The 20,233-nt window shown below is 43.1% G+C and overlaps 1 protein-coding gene across 2 annotated transcripts in view; it reads right to left on the bottom strand.

Moving 5' to 3' along the window:
• The window catches only part of SLC35D2 (solute carrier family 35 member D2), a 70,211-nt gene that overhangs the window by 13,877 nt on the left and 36,101 nt on the right, over nucleotides 1-20,233 (bottom strand). For both annotated transcript variants that reach the window (XR_004249872.2, XM_032164604.2), the window contains exons 7-9: nucleotides 17,752-17,854; nucleotides 16,391-16,483; nucleotides 8,952-9,019 (exon numbers count right to left, since the gene is read on the bottom strand). Coding sequence is in view for 1 of the 2 variants with exons in the window: in XM_032164604.2 (XP_032020495.1) it covers nucleotides 8,952-9,019; nucleotides 16,391-16,483; nucleotides 17,752-17,854 (264 nt within the window). In the remaining variant the exon portion in view is untranslated. The remainder of the gene's footprint in view (nucleotides 1-8,951; nucleotides 9,020-16,390; nucleotides 16,484-17,751; nucleotides 17,855-20,233) is intronic.

Here is a 20,233-nt window from a genome sequence, read left to right on the forward strand (position 1 = left end):
CTCCCACCTCAGCCTCTCAAGAAGCTGGGACTACAGGTATACATCACTAAACTTGGCTAATTTTTAAATTTTTTCTAGATACAGAGTCTTGCTATCTTGCCCAGGCTGGTCTGGAACGCTGGGGCTCAAGCAATCCTCCCTTCCCGGCCTCCCAAAGTGCTGGGACTATAGGAATTAGCTGCCACTCCCAGCTTGCACTTCTTAATATACCCACTAGATGTCCCCAGAGAGGGCAAATATAGAACCACTGGGCTCAAAGTAGTAGTATATTACATTTTTTAAAAGAATCTATTTCTATATGCAAAAAAAATTACTTGTATAGTTCTTTGGCCAAAACCAAGACTCTGAACTAAAAGAACCTTCATTAACTCAGTACTCAGTGCAAGGGAAACCACACCACTTTTATTACTGAAAATATCAACCTCCACATGACTAGCTTTGATTTTACTATCTGTAGATTAATAAAATACAAAGATATTTAAAAGTATTGCTGAATTCTTAGTAACCTTTTTTTCCATTCTATATTGTTTTTAGGTAGGGTCTCACTCTGTCGCTTAGGCTGGAGTGCAGTGGCACAATCACGACTCACTGGGCTCACATGAGCCCAGCCTCCATCTTCTGGACTCACGTGGTCCTCCCACCTCAGCCTCCCAAAGTGCTGGGATTACAGGTGTCCACCAAGCCCAGCCCGCTCTGTATTTTGAAGTCATGTTATTATCTGTGTACATTTGAAACATAAGAGCACATACATCTGATGCACATTTATTCAGACAACACAGGCCAGCTGAGTGTTCTGCTTCTAGGGCCCCCAGGGTGGAGATGCCCAAGTAGAAACTCCTGGACCAGAGCCTCTGCTCAAAGCCTTCTTCTTCCTGTTCTAAAAATAGCACAAAAAGTAACTGCCTTACCCAACACTGCGGTAGTCACAAACAGAACTCAAATGACCTAGTTTACACCTTGTCACTGATTACCGTTCCCTGCCCCAACAAATATAGAAACTCAACAAACATTCAAATATTCACAGGCCACTTTTGCATTCCTTCCACCATCCACAATGGTACTCAAGCACATTATTCTCTTATAATTCCAGATTTCAAAGAATTCCAAGGAACCTCATCCTCACCACCTCTAGGAAGAACTCACTCCTAAGAACTCACAGAGTGCCAGCCTGGGCAACATGGTGAAACCCCGTCTCTACTAAAAATACAACAATTAGCTGGGCATGGTGGCTGGAACCTATAATCTCAGCTACTCATGAGGCTGAGGCAGGAGAATCGCTTGAACCCGGGAGGCAGAGGTTGCAGTGAGATGAAATCGCATCACTGCATTCCAGCCTGGGCAAACAGAGTGAGACTCCATCTCAAAAAAAAAAAAAAGATATTATTTAAAGGACAGAAATTCTACAGGATTGAATAATTTGGCAGGAGAGATTTACATATATATACACACACATATACATATATACTTTTATATATATAAATACACACTTTCACATATATATATATATATATACTTTTTTTAGAGACAGAATCTCCCTCTGTTGCCCAGGCTGGAGTGCGGTGGTGCCATCATAGCTCACTGCAGCCTCAAACTCCTGGGCTCAAGCAATCCTCCTGCCTCACCCTCCTGAGTAGCTGGAACTACAAGAACAGGCCACCATATTTGCCTAACTTTTTTCTGTAGAAATGAGTTCTCATATGTTACCCAGGCTGGTTTCAAACTCCTGGCCTCAAGTGATCCTCCCACCTCAGCCTCCCAAACAAAGCATTGGGGCTATAGGCATGAGCCATTGTGTCCGGCCTAGATTTCTTATATTTCTCACCTGCATTTTCACATCTATGATCTTCAAAACACTCCTCCACTGGTACTTGGAGAGTGGCTGTGGTCCACGGATTTTGTAAGCATACGCTGTCCATTTGCAAGTTTGATAATTGCTCAGCTACTGCAATTAAGCAATGTTCTGCTTTTGCGGCACCAATAATAACTAGCTTTCAAACTTTTATCTTTCACAGCCCTGTTGTGAGAGAACATTTTCACAGATCTTTTCTGTTGTGTTGTTAGGAATACAGTAAGAAGGAATGATATTTGGCTTCCTCAGTAAAGGAATCTATATTAGTCAGGGTTCCCCAGAGGAACGGAACCAATAGAATACACAGGTAGAGATACATGAGAGGGGATTCATCAGGGGAATTGGCTCCGGCAATTATGGAGGCTAAGAAGTCCCAAGACAGGCCATCTGCAAGCTGGAGACCCTGAGATGCCAGTAGCGTGGCTTAGACCAAGTCCAAAGGCCTGAGAACGAGGGAAGTGTTTGGTATAACTCTCAGTCCAAGGCCAAAGGCCTCCTGACCACAGACTGCTGGTGGAAGCCCTAGATTCCCAAGGCCAGTGAGCCGGGAGTTCTGATGTCCAAGGCGGCAGAAGAAAGTCTGTCCCAGACTTCAAAGAGGGATGGATTCGCCTTCTGTATTTGATCTCTCCGCGCCCATGGCCAATTGGCTGGTGCCTGCCAACCATGAGGGCAAATCCTCCCCACCTGGTCCACTCAGATTCGCATGCCAACCTCCTGTGGAAACCCCCATACACATACACACACACAGACACACACCTAAAATAAAGCTTCACTGGGTTCCCAGGTATTCCTTAATCCAGTTGAGTTGATACCTGAATTTAACTCCACAATTCCCCCTGCTTGTCAACTTGGCACCCACAGGCATTGCCTTAAGTTTCCGAATGAAAACAGTAAGAAAGAAATTTTGTTATTTAGTTGCATCCATCTGACTTGACACAACATGTATCCTGCATACAACGGAAATACACAATCCCTTCCCCAGAATTCAGCTTTCAGGATTTCGACATTTGAGATTCTACTCTTTCAGGATTATAATTTTTGGAAGTTAGATCTTTTGGGGGTTATGGCAGTCAGGATAGTGTTGTGAAAGGAAAATTAAATCTCAGAACCCCAAACTCATGATGCCAAAGAGAGAAGTCTGGAAACTGAGTCACACAAAAACTGCCTTCCATTCTGTTCCTCAATAGATAGCTGCAAAGAGAGAGGGCCACATTATCTCCCCAGGTGGCCTCCCTCACAAATTGCTCACAAGCAAGTTCCTTGCAGGTCCCAAAATCTTCACCCTAAAACAGAGTTCTGCTGAATTTCACCCTGATTTTTTTTTTTTTTTTTTTGGTGACCCAGGCTAGAGTGCAATGGCACAGTCTCGGCTCACTGCAACCTCCACCTCCCAGGTTCAAGAGATTCTCGTGCCTCAGCCTCCCAAGTACCTTGGATTACAGGGGCACACCACCACGCCCGGCTGATTTTTGTATATTTAGTAGAGACAGGATTTCACCATGTTGGCCAGGCTGGTCTCGAACGCCTGACCTCAAGTGATCTGCCCACCTCGGCCTCCCAAAGTGCTGGGATTACAGGCTTGAGCCACCATGCCTGCATGATGATGTAAATTAATAGTTTATCTTAGACAGGTACTGGACAAAGACAGAACTAGAAATCATCCCTCTGCCCACTCCAAGACAAATGTGTGATTGCCTCCTTCTTCTCCTGTATGCTTGCTTTTATCTTATGTAAAATGCAGATTTGCTGAAAGCCAGACAAATGAATAATTGTTCCTTGACCCCTCCTTTCACATGTAACATGTGGATTCAGTGAGCACTAATCAAAGTCTTGCAAGAATGTAGGACTCACTCACCTTACAATAATGTAACCACTCACTTCCTGACTTACCCTCCCTCCCTTTTTTCTTTCCCTCTGCCCCTCCTGCCACCCTTTCCCCTTTAAATATTGAAGTCCTCAAAATTCTCCTTGGAAAAAGCACAGGCCACAGATCCTACTGTGACTTGTGTTTCTTTTTCCCCAAGTGCATCCTCAACCTTGGAAAAATGAACCTCTAAATGGATTGAGACCTGTCTCAGACACTTTTCGGTTTACAGCAGGGGTCCGCAAGCCCCACGCCACAGACCGGTATCAGTCCACAGCCTGTTAGGAACCCAGGTGCACAGCAAAAGGTGAGCAGCACGACCGCCTGAGCTCCGCCTCCCGTCAGATCAGTGGTGGCATTACGTTCTCATAGGAGCGCAAACCCTATTGTGAACTGCGCATTTGAGCAATGTAGGTTTCGTGCTCCTTATGAGAATCCAATGCCTGATGATCTAAGGTGGAAGAGTTTCATCCCAAAACCATCCTTACCCATCCTGCATCCGTGGAAAAATTGTCTTCCAAGAAACCGGTCCCTGGTGCCAAAAAGGTTGGGGACTGCTGGTTTACAGTGTCTTTCAGGACTGTAGTTGGCACTGGCCCTTTCACCATTCTATCGGCTTCTTAACAAAACATTTCAAAGTATAATAATTTTTAAATTATATTTTCAACTCGGAATAGAGGTTTGGTGGCTGAAAAGAGCAAGTCCGAAATGCAAACCTGAAAGCGATGAAAGCAAGTAAGAGGCTGAGTGGGCTTGCCTGGGGTCTGGAGTTGCGGTGTGTGTGTTAACCCTAAAACATCCCTTAGCACCGGTCAGGAGAGAAGAGACAGCCCGAGTCCAGCACCAGTCCCCAGAGCCATGGGAAGCTTACTATGGAGATGCAGATGATCAGATCCTAGCGTACTTTGACTGAGAAACTGCAAGAAAGCAGGATTCTGAAAAAGCCGCCATGCCAAAATGGAAGTCTCCTTGCAGTGCAGTTTCAGACTTAAAACTTCACCATTAAAGGTAAAGTTCATGTTGGCCGGGCTCGGTGGCTCACGCCTGTAATCCCAGCACTTTGGGAGGCCAAGGCAGGCAGATCACCTGAGATCAGGAGTTCAAGACCAGCCTGGCCAACAAGGTGAAACCCTGTCTCTGCTAAAAATACAAAAATTAGCCAGGCGCAGTGGTGGGTGCCTATAATCCCAGCTACTCGGGAGGCTGAGGCAGGAGAATCGCTAGAACTCAGAAGGCAGAGGTTGCAGTGAGCCGAGCTCGCGCCTCTGCACTCCAGCCTGGGTGACAGAGCGAGACTCCATCTTAAAAAAAAAAAAAAGACCCACTTTGGAAACTAACATCCACCTTGTTTCATCAAACTTGAGTAAACCTGAAATGTTAATGATTTCATCATTTTTACTGTTTTACTTATAATAACTACACCTTTATGAATTTTCTTTTTTTTTTTTTGAGACAGAGTCTCACTCTGTCGCGAGGCTGTAGTACAGTGGCGTGATCTCGGTTCACTGCAACCTCCAACTGCATGGTTCAAGTGATTCTCCTGCCTCAGCCTCCTGAGTAGCTGGGATTATAGGCACATGCCACCAGGCCCAGCTAATTTTGGTATTTTTAGTAGAGATGGGGTTTCACCATGTTGGCCAGGCTGGTCTCAATCTCCTGACCTCATGATCCGCCCACCTCGGCCTTCCAAAGTGCTGGGATTACAAGCGTGAGCCACTGTGCCCGGCCTGAATTTTCAATTTCTAAAATGACTACTGATAAAATAATATATTAATAATTCTTATCAAAAGGGCATTTGTTTTTAAGAAACACATTATTAAATGGGGAAAAAAAAGTATGGAATTGTAGGCCGGGCGCGGTAGCTCACGCCTATAATCCCAGCACTTTGGGAGGCCAAGGCGGGTGGACCACAAGGTCAGGAGATGGAGACCATCATGGCTAACACGGTGAAACCCCGTCTCTACTAAAAAAAAAATACAAAAAAATTAGCCGTGGTGGCAGGCGCCTGTAGTCCCAGCTACTCGGGAAGCTGAGGCAGGAGAATGGCATGAACCCAGGAGGCGGAGCTTGCAGTGAGCCGAGATCGTGCCACTGCACTCCAGCCTAGGTGACAGAGGGAGACTCCATCTCAAAAAAAAAAAAAAAAAAAAGTATGCAATTGTAGACAGATGGGGGTCAAGCCTCTCATGGGCAAGCCCTGGAGGGTGACAGCTCACAGCGAGGCTGCCTGCCCTCACCCACTGACGACAGCTGACCTCAGAGGGTCCACTTGTTGGTTTCCTTCATGGAATGGTTAAACGGTGAATTGCATGTTAAAAACAAAAAACAAACCAAAAAAGCCAATATCTCATCAAGTTTACAATGACATGAGAAGACTTCGAACCTTTGCTCTCCTGTTCACAGAGGAATATGGGCTTAGCCAGGGAAAGGTGCTAGTCTAAGTTTGTGTACTAAGGGTTAACTTCTTATTTTTGGATTAGAGAGAAAAATAAGAGATGGTTTGACAAAGGGTGACTCACAAGCATGGCTTAGATTTTTTTTTTTTCAAGGTTAAATGTTCTCAGTCAACAACTGGGAAAACTACAGGTATTTTACTAAACTTATGCTTCCAACAATGGCTAAGTGCTCTAAGGCAGCGGTCCCCAACCTTTTTGGCACCATGGACCGGTTTTGTGGAAGACAATTTTTCCATGACTGGGGGGAAGTTTGGCTTGGGGCCAAACTCTAGGGGGAGGAGGGGGTACTGAGCCCAGACTCCGAAAAGGCCTAAAGGGATCAAGGTCTGGGGCAACCGCTGGCTACCAGCAGAAGCAAATACAACTTGTCCCTATAGAAAAGTGTCTCAAATTCCCAATTTCAGTTCACGGGACCAATCAAGGTTAAGTAAAATGGGCCAGGTGTGGCGGCTCATGCCTGTAATCCCAGCACTTTGGGAGGCCGAGGCAGGTGGATCACCTGAGGTCAGGAGTTTGAGACCAGCCTGACCAACATGATGAAACTCCGTCTCTACTAAAAATACAAAAATTAGCCAGGTGTGGTGGTGGGTGCCCGTATTCCCAGCTACTCAGGAGGCTGAGGCAGGAGAATCACTTGAATGCAAGAGGCGGAGGTTGCAGTGAGCCAAGATCGTGCCACTGGACTCCAGCCTGGGTGACAAAGTGAGACTCCATCTCAAAAAAAAAAAATTTTTAAGCAAAATGCTCACAATCACAGGTCACCAAACACAGAAGAAAGCAAACCACAATGAACATCGCCTGAAATAAAAAAAACTGCATGCTTAAATTCTCAAGAGCTGCAGATGCTGGGATTGTCAGACACAGAACATGGAATAGCTGTGTGTGACACCTAAAGAAATAAAAGGCACAGTCACAAGGATCACCAGTGAGAGTATTCTAAATGAACAGATACGTTTGGGGAAAACTGTGGAACTTTTACAAATAAAATATAAAATTGTTAAAATCAAAAACTCCATCAACATTAAATCACTAAATCAGACACAGCTAAAGAGAGAACTAATGAATGGAAGATAGAAATGTTTTTACTGCATGTGACTACATCATTGCAATTGAAATCGAGTTTGAGGAAGAGTGTTGATCAAAGAGGTCATGAGTTGTCTTTGTTCATTTACACAGAATGAAAAGTGTGGCAGGTGAGAGGGAATCCATCTTCCTTCACAGGAAAAATCATTTGATGAGTAATTCCCTGCTATAGGAATTCAAGGGCCCCTTCAGTATGGGAGAAGGTACCAGGGCCTATAGTAGAATGATCCCCCGCTCAGGGAGGATACTCCCAAGATTTCCAACAGTGTTGCCTCTGGAGAAGAAAACTACAGTGCTGGAGGCGAGGAAGAATGGAGGGGAGCTGGTGTTCCCTATTTATTCTTTTTTGTTTGTTTGTTTGTTTGTTTGAGATGGAGTCTCCTCTGTCACCCAGGCTGGAGTGCAGTGGTGCGATCTTCGCTCACTGCAACCTCCACCTCCTGGGTTCAAGCGATTCTTCTGCCTCAGACTTCTGAGTACCTGGGACAACAGGTGTGCATCACCACACCCAGCTAATTTTTGTATTTTTAGTAGAGATGGGGTTATGCCATGTTGGCCAGGCTGGTCTCAAACTCCTGATCTCAGGTGATCCACCTGCCTCAGCCTCCCTATTTATTCTTTTTAATGATTTCCTGATTGCATGTATCACCTATTCATGCAAAGGGATTTTCAAGTCTTCAGAAGATTGAAATAGACACAAACTATATGGTCTCTCAACCAGAAGATATACCTAAAGAAAATTTCAAGAACAGGGCCGGGTGCGGTGGCTCACGCCTGTAATCCCAGCACTTTGGGAGGCTGAGGCAGGCAGATCACAAGGTCAGGAGATTGAGACCATCCTGGCTAACACAGTGAAACCCCATCTCTACTAAAAATACAAAAAATTAGCTGAGTTGGTGGTGCATGCCTGTAATCCCAGCTACTCGGGAGGCTGAGGCAGAAGAATTGCTTGAACCTGGGAGGCAGAGGTTGCAGTCAGCCAAGATCGTGCCACTGCACTCTAGCCTGGGCAACAAAGCAAGACTCCATCTCCAAAAAAAAAAAAGAAAGAAAGAAAATTTCAAGAACAAAAAAGCCTAACCGCTGGACAATACAACAGCCTGGACATCTCTCTTTAGAAATTTTCCTGAATATAGCAGGTATAGCACTATAGGAAAAGGCTGTCATAGTCACATAATTATGTGAGGAAGGGATCTTGAAAAACTAAGGACGTGGTGACAAAGATGAAAACATATTACTGCCAGGCCTGGAGGCAGGAGCCTGTAGTCCCAGCTAATCAGGAGGCTAAGGCAGGAAGATTGCTTGAGCCCAGGAGTTTGAGTCCAGCCTGGGCAACAGAGTGAGACCCCATCTCTTAAAACACAAAAAACAAAAAGGCCTCAGCATCGAACTTGAAATGTCAGGTGACTTCATTTCAGACAAACTTTCAGAAATCAATAGGCAACATCGTATTTTGGAGAAGAACAGGACATTAGCATGACTTTCAAAAACAAGAGTCGTATGCTTGCTCCTGGTCTTTTAGGCTGGGTTTCCAGGTATCCTGGGTCCCTGCCACCTCCTTTGCTGCAGGGGTACTTTCCAGAGAAAGTCAGAGAAACACAAAGGAATTCTGACAGAATAGACAGAAGGCATATCTTGATTTGACTTGTCAAGAGATACTGTCGACCAATGCTTCTACTTATCTATGGTTTCTTACCCCAAAAAACAGGAAAGAAGAAACTGTAGGATAAACAGAACATTCTTCCATTGGTTGAATTCAGTAGCCTATTATTAAAAAGAAAAAAAACTAATGATTAGGTTAATAATATTGCAGTTTAAATTTACTGGTTTTACCAAACTGCATTTTGATACAGGAACCATCTTCCCAAACAGAAAATATGATGCTAAAAATCCTAGGTGATACTAGTTATGTGACATTGGGCAAATTTCTTTTCTTCCCTGAACCTCAGATTCATTTTACAAAATGTAGATTATTTAAGAAAAGGAAAGCCTTCCTCAAAAGGTTGATAAAAGGACTGAAAGAAATTGTTTAGGACTGTGCTGACGGCCAGCACAAAATCACAATCGCTATTATCGCTGAGGCTATCATTGATTCACTGACTTTACACACCTTTACTAATTTAATTTGTGGTCCCAAATTCAAGGTTGGGTTTACATTTTATAAATAATTTTAGATTATCTCTTTTTTTCTTTCTTTTTTGAGACCAGGTCTTGCTCTGTCACCCAGGCTAGAGTGCAGTGGTGTGATCATGGCTCACTGCAGCCTCTACCTCCTGGGATCAATCAATTCCTCCCATCTCAGTCTCCTGAGTAGCTGGGACTACAGGCACAGGCCACCATGCCTGGCTAATTTTTTTTTTTTTTTTTTTTTTTTTAAGTAGAGACAGGGTCTCACCATGTCGCCCAGGCTGGTCTCAAACTCCTGGGCTCTAGTCATCTGCCTGACTTGGCCTCCCAAAGTACTGGGATTACAGGCATGAGCCACCACACCCAGCGAAAAAGTTTATTCTTAATTAATAATGTAGGCAAGAAAAGTTTAAGGTCATAAACTGTTTTCAGGAACTTGCACATGCTTAGGAAGTATTGTGAACTATTATTTGCTACTTATGAAGCAATCACGTAATTGGGGTGGAGGAGATGGTAGACAAAGAAGTTTAAGACGTCATTTCTGGCCGGGCGCAGTGGCTCATGCCTGTAATCCCAGCACTTTAGGAGGCCGAGGCAGGTAGATCACCTGAGGTCAGGAGTTTGAGACCAGCCTGGCCAACATGGTGAAACCCCATCTCTACGAAAAATACAAAAATTACCCAGGAGCAGTGGCAGGTGCCTATAATCCCAGCTACTACAGAGGCTGAGGCAGGAGAATCGCTTGAACCCGGGAGGTGGAGGTTGCAGTGAGCCAAGGTCGCACCATTGCACTCCAGCCTGGGCAACAAAACTGAAACTCCACCTCAAAAAAAAAAAAAAAAAGACTCAATTTCTGCTCTCCAGGAATTTAATCCCTAGCTGAGAAAATAAAATTTAACCTCTTGAAATGACAGGTGACAATAAGGAGTATTTTATTCATGGTTGTTCCCCTGCCTGTATCCAAAAATGATTTGAAGGTGTCTGAAAACTGCCCATAAGTATGTGCTCAATAACAGGATCAAATATAATCAAATGTAAGTTCTACTCACTTTCTATTAAGCAATACTTTGTTAGCCATGTTTTAGAAAATCAATGTATTTAAAATGAAATCTTTTAAGTTTATAATTCAAATTTTTAAACAATTAAGGTAGAATTCTCTTCTCCAATCAGTACCATCTTGTCAGATTTCACTGTCATTGTTTCGTTAGCAATGCTTTGCCCACTTCACTTATCAAAAGGATACACATGACAAAAGTTAGCTGGGCATGGTGATGTGCACACTTGTAGTCCCAGCTACTGGGAAGGCTGAGGTGGGAGGATCACCTGAGCCCAGGAGATGGAGGCTGCAGTGAGCCGTGATGGTACCACTGCACTCCAGCCTGGGCAACAGAGTGAGACCCTGTCTCAAAAACAAAAAAAAAGATTCACGTTAAATGTTCCTAATTGTTGAAACTGGCTGATGGGCATACATGTGGAGTTTGTCATGCTACTCCATCTCCTTCTGTATATGTTTGACAGTTTCCTTGCATCAACACTTTTTGTTAAATGCTTACTTGTGAAAGAAAAATATAATAAATATACATCTGTCTTACCAGCAAGCCCCAAGCTAATCAAAGGAGCAGAAAACTTCCAATAGCATTAAAGCCAAAAAGTTTATGCTTAAGGCAGTCAAAGACCAAAACAAAACAAAACCACAAAAATCATGGGAAACACTTAGTGTCTGAAATTAAAATAAAATTGGGAATAAGAGAAATACGTAAGTTTTAAATTTCAAACCAAGGGTAGAAAAACATCTATTCTCTCAAAGACCTAAAAGTATTTATGCAAACAGTAAAATATCAATCAATCAATTAATAAGAAATAAATAAAAACTATATATGTGTTCCTGATACTACAAAATCCATTGAGGGCTATTTTGTGACTCTCACAAAATATTTAGATTCTTCACCAACCTAAATTTTTTTTTTTTTTTTTGAGACGGAGTCTCGCTCTGTCACCAGGCTGGAGTGTAGTGGTGCAATCTTGGCTCACTGCAACCTCCACCTCCCAGGCTCAAGCGTTTCTCCTGCCTCAGCCTCCCGAGTAGCTGGGACTACAGGTGCTCGCCACCACACCCAGCTAATTTCTGTATTTTTAGTAGAGACAGGTTTTCACCATGTTGGCCAGGATGGTCTCGATCTCTTGACCTTGTGATCCGCCCGCCTCAACCTCCCAAAGTGTTGGGATTACTGGTGTGAGCCACCGTGACCAGCCCCAACCTAAATTTTTATAGATTTTAGTTTTATTTCCTTAATAATGATGAGACTGTATTAGTGGCATTTTAAAAAGCATGACATTTATTTTTAAAAATAAATAATTAAAGGTAAATAACAATAAAGCCCTTCTTCCTTTAGACTTACTGTTGGAATGTGAGTCTTTTTCACTTTGCACTCAGGGTTTTTTAATCAGGGAAAAAAAAGTCCTATTATTTATCCCTATTCATCAACTGTAATATACTAGATGTACTTTGAACCTATTGCGGTGATTCAAATACTAAAGAAAGTTCACCCGCTGAGTATTTTCCAAGGGCCTAATTTGTTAACAAGAGAAGCTGTCATCTCTGACTTTGTTCATCAGAAATAGAATCGAGGCACTGTTAATAGATCTATTGACTGTGTAAGTCCAAAGTCTGGGCTTGAATTCCCAGAGGAGTGAGTCAGTCACACACACACGTTTACCACAGTCTCTGATCCTCTCCATCACTCCTAGTCCCAGTTAACCAGGGAAAATGACTCATCAAGTTTCTTTCTGTTAACAAGAGAAGTTAACATTTTGCTGTAATTCATTAATCAGCTTCCAAAACAGTCAAACCAAACTTGGTAAACAAAAAGCAATTTTATATTACAGGCTAACACACCTAATTACATAAATTCATTTCTTTCTCCTATTTGGTTTACAATCTAAAATGAATTCCGCCATGGTCAAAAGGGACCAATGGGAAGAAATCTGCCTTGATTCAGTGAATACAGAGCAATGTTAGTAGTGGAAATCTCACTGTTGTTTTTTTTTTCCTATGGGGTTGATGGCTTTTTTCTTGCAGATTACAGTGAGTGTCTCATATATCTTGGCATCTCTTGTCATTCAATACTTTTAAAAACTAGTCAAACTTGGCCAGGTGCAGTGGCTCACGTCTGTAATTCTAGCATTCTGGAAGGCCAACACGGGCAGATCACAAGGTCAGGAGTTCGAGACCAGCCTGGCCAAGATGGTGAAATGCTGTCTCTACTAAAAATACAAAAATTAGCCAGGCATGGTGGCAGGCGCCTGTAATCCCAGCTACTCAGGAGGCTGAGGCAGGAGAATCACTTGAACCCAGGAGGCGGAGGTTGCAGTGAGCTGAGATCGCGACATTGCACTCTAGCCTAGGCAACAGAGCAAGACGCCATCTCAAAAAAAAAAAAAAAAAAAAAAAAAAAACCAGTCAAACTTTTGGGGCCGGGCACAGTGACCTGTAATCCTCACACTTTGGGAGGCCAAGGCGGGCAGATTACCTGAGGTCAGGAGTTCAAGACTGGCCTGGCCAACATGGTGAAACCCCACCTCTACTAAAAATACAAAAATTAACTGGGCATGATGGTGTGCACCTGTAATCCCAGCTACTCGGGATGCTGAGACAGAATCACTTGTACCTGGGAGGTGGAGGCTGCAGTGAGCCGAGATCGTGCCACTGCACTCTAGCCTGGGCAACAGAGGGAGATTCCATCTCAAAACAAACAAACAAACAAAAAACTAGTCAAATTTTTAACTCCATGACTTGACTTGTACTTTGTCATTTTATAGAAGGCCTTTTATTATGGTTATAACTATACGCTATATCTTCTCATTATAATTTTTCTTATAGGTTTTGAAAAACAAATCTATATAGTTAGCACTTTGGTCCATCTGGAATTTCAGTGATTAGCAGTCACTCTGGGGGCTCGAAGGTACTTACAGACTTTCTAAAGGAACTTCTGTTTGAAATCTTTGGAGTCTGGTCAAATAGAAGAGGCTAAACAGGGTAAATATTGGGATAGTCTAGTACCATAAGCAGAATAGGAGGAGGATATTCTCCTAGAGCATTAGGATTTAATAAAGTATATGTTAGCTGAGTGCAGTGGCTCACCCCTGTAATCCCAGCACTTTGGGAGGCTGAGGCAGATGGATCACTTGAGGTCAGGAGTTTGAGACCAGCATGGTCAACATGGTGAAACCCTGTCTCTACTAAAAATACAAAAATTAGCTGGGTATGGTGGTGCGCTCCTGTAATTCCAGCTACTCAGGAGGCTGAGGCAGGAGAATTGCTTGAATGTGGGAGACAGAAGTTTCAGTGAGCCAAGATCATGCCACTGCACTCCAGCCTGGGTGACTGAGACTCTGTCTCAAAAATATAAAATAAATAAAAATAAAGTATATGTTAGGTCTCTTGTACTTTCTATAAGGGAGGGATATGTTTTTCACACATGAAGGAGAAAGCAAACACTTTTCATATACAAATAAAGTAAATGAGATGACAGTGGAGGATGTGTTTCTAGAGCCAGAGTGCCTGGACTGACCACCTGCTATCCTTGGGAAGGTATTTAAGCACAATGCCCTAGATGCTTTGCCTATACAATAGGAATTACTATTCCTATCGTACAGGACCTTCTCTTCTGTTGTGGAAATGCAGTGAGATAGTTCATGAACAGTGCTTTGAAAAATGTCTGACATAATAAGCCCTCAACAAGTATTAGCTATTATTATTATTACATGAGAAAGTAGAAGAATTCTGCATGATAATCATTATAGGCAGATGGCAACTTCTGAAAACACCATGCTACAAGTTTATAAGTCAATGACTTTGATATAAGAACACATATTTCTTCTGAAACAATGTTATAAATTATTAACATAATACGCCTAATCTATTTTACTCATAAAGTACCTAAAATTCAGTTTCTGGTCACTATGCCTTTCATAGTGTTGTTGCCATGGGGAAATATGCTTTTAGCCCCAATGAGATGTTTTAACAATTTTTAGGAGTTTCTAGATTTATATTTCTGGAAAATATATATATGTATAAAATACCAGAATTTCAGAACAGATAAACTCCGCTGATTTAAAAAAAACAAAACAAAACAAAAAAAAACCCTCATTTCTATAATAGTGAAAGGAGACAAGCCTCTAGGACCACTTCATTAAGAGTTCATAATTTTTCTTTTTTTCTTTTTTTTTTTTTTTTGAGATGGAGTCTCGCTCTGTCACCCAGGCTGGAGTGCAATAGCACGATCTCGGCTCACTGCAACCTCTGCCCCCCAGGTTCAAGTGATTCTCCTGCCTCAGCCTCCTGAGAAGCTGGGATTACAGGCGCCTGCCACCATGCCTGGCTAATTTTTGTATTTTTACTACTAAATATACTCTCTACAAACGGGGTTTCACCATGTTGGCCAGGCTGGTCTCAAACTCCTGACCTCAGGTGATCTGCCTGTCTCGGCCTCCCAAAGTGCTAGGATTACTGGTGTGAGCTACCGCGCCTGGCCAAGAGTTCATAATTTTGTTTTGTGTAATGTTAGGGCACTGACTCAGTTTAAAATTGATTGATAGTAGCTGAAAAACAAATACTGTGTTTTCAGATATCATGCCCTGCTCATTCTTACTAGAGAGGTGCAGGTGCCCGCTTTATCTTCCAACACGGAATTATCAGGGAGGCTCAGGTTCACAACGTTCTAATTAACCTGAAACAGAGAGCTCTTTATCGAGATTGGTGCCACTTGGTGGTTTTCCATATAAACCCGTGGAAATGGCTGTTTGTGCCCAGGGACGAGGTTGCTAAGCCCTTCTGCTGATCCCTTCTTCTGGGAAGAGAACTGGACAAGTGAGAAAGTCCAGCTGGAGAAAGAACAATGAGCCGCCTGGGAGTCCACAGCAGCCTGCAGCCTTTCAGAGTCACTCAGACCCTAAAAGAGCTGCAAATGGAATTGACTTTCAACTGGTGGGCAACACACACTCATGCTGATTGCTAAATATGGAAACACTGTCCTGTCCGTGGGTAAATGGGTGCTGCCCCAGCCCCAGGCCAGCAATGACGGGGTTATCGCCTGGCTGGTCAGGGCTGTGTCCGGAGCCGAGTCTGTGGGTGGAGGTCCTGCTGAGGAAGGTTTTGCCCATCGCATCTCGTTTCTCACATTCACTTACACGTCAGCGAAGTTCTCAGAGGCTGCGTGGCCCGCAACTTCCTGAAGAAGTCCGAGCTTGCACCCCTCGGGGTGGCCACTGGAGCTGTCACTATGGAGAATGTCCACACTTCCTAAGAGACTTGGCCTCCACCGCTCCTCTGGGCCTCAGACCTTACCACTAATTCACCATTGTATTTGTCTCTCACCAGCAGCAGATAGGGTTTCAGGGCAAATGCTGAAAGAACAACACCTTCCCAAAATTCAAACGTGGATCCTGGAATATTTAGAGGTAAAATGGCATGATGGCTGGCATAGGTTTTAAAATACTCCAGAGGAACAAAAAAGTGGGGGTGGATGAGGACAGATAAAGTAAGATGGCAAAATGCCAAAGTGTTGAAGCTAGATGGTGGGTCTGTGACAACTCATTGAATTATTCTACTTTGTGCATGTTTCAAAACGTCCATAATAGAAAGTAACAAATAAATAAATAAACCTATTTTTAAAAATGATCAAAATCCCCTTCTAGGGTAAGTAGCTCTCCCAGGGTCCCCATATTAGCAAAGGGGGATATGGAACTCAAACTCAGATTTGCATTGTTATTCTCCAAAACGCACCAAGTCCAGAGTTCTTGGATCTCCTTGATATGTGGCTAAGGATAAATGCCAATGCAAGGGTAGTGCCAAAAGGTGTTACTAGGGATATCAAACATCTTGTTATCATGTACCCTCCTGGTGGTCCTAGCTAACTTTACACTTTTTGTTTCAGTGCATACCAAATGTTAAATATTAATTTTTTTAAAGCCAGCTAAGGAAAACTGTAATGATCGTCATCAGCTCACCTGTCGCAGGTCTCCAGTGGAGACACTAATAATAAGAGTTGGGATAATCATGAAGCAGGCATTGTAGAAAAGCACTCCGTATTTCCCTAGCTCCTGCAAAAACAAAAATGTAAAAACCACTCAGTTTCAGAAACGTGAGGCACAGATTTCCTGGAGCCATTTATACAACTGCATATTCATACAAAGTTAGAATGTGCATTCTGAGCAACTCTTTTGGAATATTTTCAGCAAATTTCTGACATAAAATGCTTCGGTTTGAGGGTACTGAGATTTTGGAATAAACATTTGTTTTACACCAAAACTACAGAGAAAACGCATGGCAGTGGGAAGCCTCTAGGGTTCCATTCATCTCCAGCATTCTAATTATGTGAGGTTTTTTTTAAAGCATGTTATTCAAAATGGGAAATCTGGAACAAAATAAAGAACATTAAAAATGTTAATATAAACAAAACTCTTTAAAAACATCTGCTCTTTCCATTAAAGGACAGCAGCATTATATATTTACTTTCATGAAAGTGACCACACCACTTCACCATTTTCAAAAAAGGATGACATATTGTGATTCTCAAAAGACAACAAACCTGTTTTTGTAAAACTGCTACCGTTAAAAAAAAAAAAAAAAAAAAAATGGCTATGCAGGGGAAAAAAAAAAAACAGTGCAGATAAAAAAAAAAAAAAATAGCTCATGGAAATAGCCTGTTGGTCAGAGTGAACTCTCTCATCCAGCACAAAGAGCTTGGAACAAAGAAACATATGCCTGACTCATCCTCCCGGGCTTCCTGTAACAGCTGGGGGCGGGGGAGGGATGGGGCCTCCACGTGACAGGCAGCCACACAAAAGCAAAGCTCGTCTGCCCGAGCCCTTCATCATCAGAAGCAGCAGCTATTGCTGGACAAGACCTTACAAATTATCCATTGCAGTCATTTCATTCCACAGATAAGGAAACTGAAGTTTGGAGAAGTTAAGGTTCAAAGTCACAACAGTCAGTAAGTAGCAAAACTTGTGTCTGTAACCCACATCTCCAGACTCCAAACTAGCGCTCTCTGAACAAATATCATGACCCCTGACCTTGCCTTGGTCATTGATGATGCTGGTAAAAAAATTAATTTGCCTTTCAAAATAATCCCTTTTTATATGTTCTGAGTGTGCATCTAAACTAGTGACTTTTCCCGTCGTATCTCATTTTCACCCAAAATTTTGCAAATAATAACTTATACAGACAAGATAATTGAAAATAAGTAATTTACAGGTCATATTATATAAATTAAATTACATGCCAACTGTACACATTCATTTTCATTTTTCATATAATTCTAGGGGCCAGATGACAAAGCCAAAAAGCCATAGGCAAGGTCTGGTACCTTTGGGTCCATTTTCTGTTTGGTATAAACTCCATTTGCTGCTGTGAAGATATCATTCAGGAACACAAAAACATAGCCTTCTAAGTTAAAAGCAAGGTCAGACCTGGGAGGGAGACCACAAAGGGAGAATGATTACTCAAAAACTCACAACTTGGCCTCTAAGCCCACCTGATCTACCTTTCCCTAATCAAACCCACTTTTCTGTGGCACACTTTCCCCGCTTTGTGGTTGTGAATGGTTAATTCCTCTGCTTTGCCTCCAGACAAAAACCAAACCAGCCCATCAGGTGGCTTCAACTCAATCCTGAATGGCTTAAAACCAGAGTGACATTAAGCATCTTCCTTCAACTGCAACCCCTGTCTTTCGCTAGCTGATGAATCCACATAATAAATGGTGAGCCCTAACTTTCCTAAAGGGAGTGATTGGCCCCGATCCACCCAGGGGCTCTGCTTATTGTAGTGAACAGGGCCACCTCCAGGGTGCAGCCAGTGACGGGCAGCTGGGCAGAGACTGGGTAAGAGGGGTCGCATGAGGCAGCCACACCTCCATCTGGTGCCCAAACCGCACCCTGTCCATCAAAATAGCAAGGCAGGTATCCATCCTTCTATGTGACCCCTCTATGGCTCCTTTCTTCCCATTCTTTTGAAACATCTTCTCTTCCATTTCCATTATAAATAGCACCAGCATAAAAACGTTTGGGGAGCTATGACGGAACAAGAGGAAGAGTAATAGCTGAGCCATGATGTGGCCCACCCACCTGCACTTGATCGTTGCAGACAGTGCTAGACCATGTCATAATTCAGAAATACACATTGCCAGGGAGAAAAACCTTTTCCTGTACCCTCTTAGGTTCAGTGTCTGGGAGCCTGCTAATTTAACTGATAAAAGACAGATTAACAGGAGAAAGAGAATACAAATCTTATTAATCTTCCCTAAAGTTCACAGAAAAGAAGTGAAACTCAAACAGTTAGACTTGGGGACTTAGCTTTAAAAAGGAAAGAGGATTTGGGCTTCAAAGAACAAATAAATTGTGTAACTGTTAGAAAGTAACTAGGAAATCTATGGTGGAAATGATGAACGAGAGGGTTATTTTAGGGTTTGTTTATGCAGACACATCTCAGGGCCGACCCTCCGTCCAGTGATAGGAATTGCTCTCCTCTTCCTGGGATGGGAGAAGGGGTCCCCTTCACAATGGGAAATTGATTCCCTGTTTTTTAGGCAGAAAGGAGAAGGCAGCAAACTTCCTGATCTGTTGATTCTCAATTGTCCTCGGCTCAAAATAATCTTGATCTCACAGTGGCATAGTTTGGAGTGGCATACCCTGAATCTTCTTCAATGTCAAAATAAGATTATCTCTAACCAAAGAGAATGAAACAGAGCAAAAATTCTACCAAAATCTGAATGCAAATTAAATTAGATTTTTTCTTGAGGCCTCCACACATTATTATCTACAAATATATTTGTGAGAAGGGAAATTAATTTTAGTCATCGTAAATCAGAATTCTCTCTCAATCACAACTGAAAAAAAAAAAAAAAAAAAGGATTTTTGGCCAGGTGTGGTGGCTCATGTCTGTAATCCCAGCACTTTGGGAGGCCAAGGTGGGTGGATCACCTGAGGTCAAGAGTTAGAGACCAGCCTAACCAACACAGAGAAATCCCGTCTCTACTAAAAATACAAAATTAGCTGGGCATGGTGGCGCATGCCTGTAATCCCAGCTACTCAGGAGGCTGAGGCAGGAGAATCGCTTGAACCAGGGAGGCAGAGGTTGCGGTGAGCCAAGATCGTGCCTCCAGCCCGAGCAACAAGAGCGAAACTCCATCTCAAAAGGATTTTCTTCAAAATAAGGGTCTTCCAAATTTCTTACCTACCCACATGTGACTCAACGTGAAGAAGAGCAGAGTCTGCCGCCCCCTGAGATGGCAGAGCCGAGTGAGTGGAAAGGGGATGGGGAGATGCTGCCCACCTCCTGGGAGAGCCACAGGGGAACTCCTACTCAGAGGACCAAGAGTTCCCAGCAGCGCTGTTCCCACTCCTGGAAGCCTGGGCCACTGTCAAGTGGCTTACCCACCGTTTGTTTAGGCCAGTGGTGACAGCACAGACGTTTCTGAAGAATTTACTTGTTTAATCAATTAGAACAGATTCATGTAACCCTTGCAGTTGTTCAAGCGATCCTCCCATCTCAGTCTCCTGAGTAGCTGGGACTACAAGCATGTGCCACCATGCCCGGATAATTTTTTTACTTTTATTTTTGTAGAGATAGGGTTTCATTATGTTGCCAGGGGTAGTCTCGAACTCCTGGGCTCAAGCAATCCTGTCACCTGGGCCTCCCAAAGTGCTGGGATTGTCAGAGGCCTGTGAACCAGAGCAACTCCATCTTAAATAGGAGCTGCGTAAAATGAAGCTGAAACCTACTGGGCTGCATTCCCAGGCAGTTAAGGCATCCTAAGTCACAAGATGACATAGGAGGCCGGCACAAAATAC

Source organism: Hylobates moloch, unplaced genomic scaffold (genome assembly GCF_009828535.3).
Source record: "Hylobates moloch isolate HMO894 unplaced genomic scaffold, HMol_V3 SCAFFOLD_10, whole genome shotgun sequence".
Classification (NCBI taxonomy): domain Eukaryota; kingdom Metazoa; phylum Chordata; class Mammalia; order Primates; family Hylobatidae; genus Hylobates; species Hylobates moloch.